The following is a 6830-nucleotide window of genomic DNA, read 5'->3' on the forward strand; positions in this document are numbered from 1 at the left end:
ATGGATCCATGTTCTCATTCTGTTTACGCCAAATTCTGACTCTACCATCTGAATGTCTGAACAGAAATCGAGACTCATCAGACCAGGCAACATTTTTCCAGTCTTCAACTGTCCAATTTTGGTGAGCTCGTGCAAATTGTAGCCTCTTTTTCCTATTTGTAGTGGAGATGAGTGGTACCCAGTGGGGTCTTCTGCTGTTGTAGCCCATCCGCCTCAAGGTTGTGCGTGTTGTGGCTTCACAAATACTTTGCTGCATACCTCGGTTGTAACAAGTGGTTATTTCAGTCAAAGTTGCTCTTCTATCAGCTTGAATCAGTCGGCCCATTCTCCTCTGACCTCTAGCATCAACAAGGCATTTTCACCCACAGGACTGCCGCATACTGGATGTTTTTCCCTTTTCACACCATTCTTTGTAAACCCTAGAAATGGTTGTGCGTGAAAATCCCAGTAACTGAGCAGATTGTGAAATACTCAGACCGGCCCGTCTGGCACCAACAACCATGCCACGCTCAAAATTGCTTAAATCACCTTTCTTTCCCATTCTGACATTCAGTTTGGAGTTCAGGAGATTGTCTTGACCAGGACCACACCCCTAAATGCATTGAAGCAACTGCCATGTGATTGGTTGATTAGATAATTGCATTAATGAGAAATTGAACAGGTGTTCCTAGTAATCCTTTAGGTGAGTGTATATATATATATATATATATATATATATAGACACACATACACAATTTATTATTTAATATATAACAGATTAATAACACACATGAAACCACAATAAAGGCCAGAGACATTATTTATTGAACACAGACTGTTCTGACAAATAAATATGACAATAAGAGCACTGATGTCCAATATATTCCCCACTGAAGTGCCAATAACTTTAAAAAGGATGATTGATTCCTAACAAATGTTACTGGTTTGCCAACACTGAAAAATTAACCAACATTACTTTGCAGCTCAAAGTTGAATCGTATGAATATCCTTTATCCGAAGTACAAAGTGACAGAAAGCCTTCTTTTTTCCCCCATGGGAATCACAGGAATCGGATTCCAGCCCCAAACTGCACTCCATCACATATCCTGAGATACAAAACACATCAGCACATTATATCATAAATTCTAAATAAGAGCAGAGAAATGCTAGTACATTAAAAGTGCATCACTTGTGCATTAGTGATTGATAGATTGTGTGCGAATGTCTGATTGTCTACCTGTCTCCGCTCTGGACACCCATGGGAATGCAATAGTTGAGCTCCAGGCGAGCGATGTTCCCCAGACGCAACACAATGCCCGCTCCATAAGACCAGCGGATACACTCGGCCAGTTTGCTCAGGTGTGCCCTCGGCCCTTCCCCTAGTGGACGATTTAAAGTGCAGCAACAAATGTAAGTAAAAACAAAGCATGTTTCATGAAACAAAAGGAGGAAAATTTGCCCTTCACAGCATTATTTATCTTACCATAGTTGAGGTTACACAAGTTTCCGGCATTGAGGAAGAAATGTGTCCTGAAAAGGTCTCCAAATCCGCCTCGGCCTGGCCTGAATGGAAGAGGGGTGTACAGATGAACCCCCCCAGCCCAATACGCCTCTCCACCGAGGTAATCGCCTGTCACCAAAGTGAGAAAACAAACCTTACTCATGAATATATATAGATATATATACCTTTTGTCAGGGTCAGAGTCATTTACCTTCACTCTGAGGGCCGATGCTGTACATGCTGAAGCCCCTCACGCTGGTCGGACCACCCAAATAGAACCTAAATACACCAAAACCACCATTACTTTGAGTGTTTGTGGGTCTTTTTTACCAATGACAGAGAGAACTTGCTAACCTGTCAGCAATGCAGGATGGTCTTTCTCCAAGGGGCAGCAACATACCACCCCACAGAGAGGTAGAGAGCACCTATAAGAGAAGAAAATCAAAGTGTTTGAAAAAAAATAAAATAAACCAGTGTTGTTAAAGCTAAAAACATTTACATTGATTAAATTACTAAATTAGAAAACATGTTAATTGAAATAAAATAAATATTAACAAAAATACAATAATATATGTATAAAACAATTATATTTTATTTCAGTTAGTTACCAAATAAATTAACATTTCTATTTTTCGTTTAATTAAGCCCTCTAAAAGTGTTTAAAATAATCAGACAGTCTTTATCATTAACTACAACTACGACTATTAAAAAACATTTACATTAATTGAAATAATGTAAATGTTAACTGGAATAAAAAAAAAAAATAAAAAAAAGATTTTAAGTTAGTTGTTAAAACTAAGCAGACATTTAAAGGGATAATTCACCCAAAAAGTTGCTCTCCCTCAAGTTGGTCCAAACCTGTATGCGTTTCTTTCTTCTGTTAAACACAAATGAAGATAGAGTGAAGAATATTGGTAATGAAACCATTGACTTAAAACATACTATGGAAGTCAATGGCTACCGTCAACTTTCTGGTTACCAACATTCTTCAAAACATCTTCATTTGTGTTTAACAGAAGAAAGAAACTGATAGAGGTTTATAATAACATGAGGGTGAGTAAATGATGACAGAATAAACATTTTTGGGTGAACTATCCCTTTAAACACAATCACAACCTAATAAAATGATAAAAACAACAAAATTACTCAAATAAAAATGGAAAATATAAAAAAATATTAAATACTATAAATACTAAATATTACTAAATACTATAGTATATTAATGATAATAAAAAGGTAAAATTACATTATTTAAGTTAGTTGGCAAAAAATATTTCAATTTTTCATTTGGTTTAATACTAAAATTATTAAAACAAATACCAAAATAATCATTAATAAAAACTAAATACATATTTAAATTCAAACAAACCTAATAAAACACACAAAATTACTAAAATAAAATATACAAATAAAAACTCATTCACAATATTACTGAATACTATAAATAATAAATATTACTAAATACGTACTATAGTATATTAATGATGCTAAATTAACACGGCAACAAACAGACATAAGCAATAGTTTTTTCCCAAAGCATCTTACCGAGTCCCAGAAGAGAGTCTTGTTGAACTGAATTTCAAAGTCTTCCTTCAGGAATCTGACATCTCCTCCAGTGTAACCTGCCAGTTCCTGACAAACCATAAAAAAATAAGTAAATAATGACAGAATTTTCATTTTTGGATGAACTATTCCTTTCATTTACAAGGATAGCAAACAAACCTGGTTGATCTTCAGTAAGGCACCTTTTCTCGGAAGGATGGTAGAATTGCGTGTGTCGATGACCATTGCGTGCTGTGAGGAAAACATCATATTCAAAATCAGACATGAAATATCAATGAGTGTAATAACAAAGCCAAGATATAGAAAAGACGCATACAGAAAGTGAGGACTTCAGGGAATGGCCACTCTCCTCCCTGACAGTGAAGGAGGCCGTACGGGCCAAACAACCCAGCTCTCGCCACACACCCTCCCATTTCAAAGTGTGATTTGTCCTCCAGATGGGGAACTGGGGATCATAGATCAAACAATGGACAATTCATAAATTAGATCATTTCTTGCATATCTACTAAAACTTTGACTTTTATATTACATAAAATAATATTGGTTTAAAGAGAACATAATAAATAAATAAACGCCTTAATATAAATAAATGTCTTAATGAATATAAATAAATGATTAAAATGAAGTCCATTACACTGAACTCTGTGGAGACCCCTCGGTCCGTTTCTCTGAGTGAGCTCCATGGGAACTGCCCCGTGACTTTATACAAGTTAATGGCGAAGCTGAAAGAGTAAGAGAAAGAAATGTGCTTGACTTTAAAGTGCCCCTATTATGCTATTTTAATGGTTCCTAATTTGGTTTTTGGAGATCTCCTACAATTGGTTTACATGAATCCAATCGATATTATGGATTTTCTCATAATATACATTGCAGCATCACCTTATTTCTCACAGAGTCAAACAGTTCAATAAAAGATTGTCTCTAAACTCCTCTTTTCTGAGAGCCTACTCTGCTCTGATTGGTCAGATGGCTCAGTCTGTTGTGATTGGTCCACCACTTACAACGCGTGTTGGAAACAAAACTTCTATTACCATATCTGAATTTCAGCTCTGGAGGATTCCTCAGCACTTGTATATAAACAGTAACGACGGCGTATCAATTCGAGCAAGTTCTCATCCTTTCAAAGTTCATCCAAAGTAGATTTGCTTTCACAGCGCAGAAAACAGCATCTTCTCGACATGTCGACAACTCGAACCAAACTCTTCCAGGCCTCGGCTACAACTACGGTGTTTGAGGCAAGTCAAAATAGACGTTGTTCACGAGCAGCCAGTGAAGACCATAGGCTGGCATTATGCAAATTTGTTTCAAACCTTCATAGGTTTGTGCAGGAAGTAAGATGACTCTATATTACACACTACATGAAAGGTGATATCTGAAACAGGGGAACTTTAATGACTAACTTAAATGACTGACTTGGGCAACATGACATTTCTAACAAAAGTAAATGTAATTGTAAACAGAAAAACAATGCAGAGAAACATACTTCCGTTCAAAGTGTCCAGGCTGGGGCTTGAAGAATGACAGGCCATATGAGGTTTCCTTAGTACCATAAGAGAACTGAAAGGTCAGCTTCTCTGCACGGCCAAAAACATTGGGCAATTTCAAACCCAGCACCTGAGATGAGAACCAGAACAACACTCAGTTTTCAATAACCTCAGTTTTAAATTGTAGACAGACACACAGCCAGCAGTGATGATGCAGATTGTCAGTAGCTCACCATGCTTCCCTCGTTGTTCCCAACCATAGTGTTGTAACTTCCCGTCATTCTTCTCAGCTCTTTCACCTCAAATGTCACATCCAGTCCGTTAGGTAGCGCATCAGTACCTAATGTTTTAAGAGAAATTCAGACTATAATGCATCACTTTGCTTATTGGTTATTTACTATTGGTGGTTTTCATAATTGTTATACCTTCAGCAGTGTCAATGACAACTTCGACATGTCTGAATATCCCCAGACGCAAAAGTTTCTGTCTGGCCTCATGGGACTTCTTCATAACCTGTTACAAATTTGTAAATATAAACACAATTTTAAATATAGTTCAAATTTGAATATATATAAGTTTGGAAACATTACTATTTTTAATGTTTTTGAAAGAAGTTTCTTCTGCTCATCAAGCCTGCATTTATTTGATAAAAAATACAGGAAAAAAAAAAGTAATATTGTGATATATTATTACAATTTAAAATAATTGGTTTTCAATTTATTATACTTTAAATGATCATTTATTTCTGTGATGCAAAGCTGAATTTTCAGGATCATTAGTCCAGTCTTCAGTGTCACATGTGACATCCAGTCTATCACATGATCCTTTAGAAATCATTCTAATATTCTGATTATTATGAGTGTTGGAAACAGTTCTGCTGCCGAATATATTTAATGAATAAAAGGTTAAAAAGAACTGCATTTATTCAAAATAAAAAACTATTTTCTAATAATATAAATCTTCTTTACTATCAATTTAACACATCCTTGCTGAATAAAAGTATTGATTTATTTCAAAAAAAGAAAGAAAAAAAATTACTGACCCCAAATTACTGACCAGTAGTGTATATTGTTGTTACAAAAGATTTCTATTTTTAAAACATTTTCTTCTTTTTTTTTTCTTCTTTTTATTCATCAAAGTATCCTAAAAAAAGTACCACAGGTTATGAAAAAATATTAAGCAGCAGAACTGTTTCCAACTTTGATAAAGAATCATCATATTAGAATGATTTCTAAAGGATCATGTGATAGACTGGAGTAACGATCCTGAAAATTCAGCTTTGATCACAGAAATAAATGATAATTTAAAGTATAATAAATTGAAAACCAATTATTTTAAATTGTAATAATATATCACAATATTAAATAAAAATTCTGTATTTTTGATCGAATAAATGCAGGCTTAATGAGCAGAAGAAACTTCTTTCAAAAACATTAAAAATAGTAATGTTTCCAAACATTTGGCCTGTACTGTATATGTGTATATATATATATATATATAATACTTACATCAATCAAGTTGTTGGCACGGAAAACATCTGCAATCTCATATGTTAAAAGGTCTTCCTTTGTTCTTCCGAGACCATCAATGTGTACATGTTGTACTACAACCTAAACAATTGAAAGATACATATGAATACCTGATATGAATCTACATTTATGCATATGCAAACACTGGATAGACCAAACACATAAAGATCAAACTTACATCTTTATTTTCCAGAACTTCCTGTTTCTCCTCATGCTCTGGTTCCCCCAGGTCCATGTCATCTGCTTGAACCCCCAGTTCAGGTCCTTGCATAGGAAGGGGGTCCAGACTCTGGGTCAACAAATATGTAGCAGTGAGTTATAGTGTTACAGACCAATAATTGTGCATATATAAAGGCAAGTATTGTGACAGCTATAGTTCGTCAATGTCGATTGTAACATGATTCAGTGTGTAGTGAGAGTGACCGTTTATATGCGCAAAATTGATTTACTATCTTACTGACAATTAATATGAATAAATGTGTAGTACAAAACGTCATCCTGAACTCGGCCTGTCATTCAAAGACACTGTTCAGAGGTCATTGCTCTAGCTTTTCCGACAACTCTGGAAAAATGCGCTTACCCTGGCATGCACGCTCCCCATGTTTAAACAACTGTTTACATTCAAACGTCCCCAATGTGATTATAAACAGAGTTCAATGTAAAACAGGACAATCCGCGGTCTGACTCTGGCACACTACAATAAACTCCTGGCGGCCGCCATGACACTTGGTAACCACGCCCATCGGAAATTATGATTGGCTTAGGAGGACAGGA

At 35.5% G+C, this 6830-nt stretch overlaps 1 protein-coding gene across 1 annotated transcript; it reads right to left on the reverse strand.

Moving 5' to 3' along the window:
* Window positions 1–781: 781 nt before the first annotated feature.
* On the reverse strand, window positions 782–6796 carry samm50 (SAMM50 sorting and assembly machinery component). The gene is made up of 15 exons (XM_082159244.1): window positions 6637–6796; window positions 6235–6345; window positions 6036–6137; window positions 4953–5040; window positions 4761–4867; window positions 4527–4657; window positions 3678–3765; window positions 3360–3488; window positions 3203–3274; window positions 3026–3112; window positions 1835–1905; window positions 1692–1759; window positions 1463–1609; window positions 1217–1358; window positions 782–1085 (listed from the first exon to the last, which is right to left on the reverse strand). Exons 1-15 carry the CDS (start codon window positions 6655–6657, stop codon window positions 1040–1042), a joined length of 1410 nt encoding a protein of 469 aa, XP_082015370.1. The 5' UTR covers window positions 6658–6796; the 3' UTR covers window positions 782–1039.
* Window positions 6797–6830: the final 34 nt, after the last annotated feature.

This window comes from Leuciscus leuciscus (assembly GCF_965113295.1).
Source record: "Leuciscus leuciscus genome assembly, chromosome: 25".
Taxonomy (NCBI): Eukaryota; Metazoa; Chordata; class Actinopteri; order Cypriniformes; family Leuciscidae; genus Leuciscus; species Leuciscus leuciscus.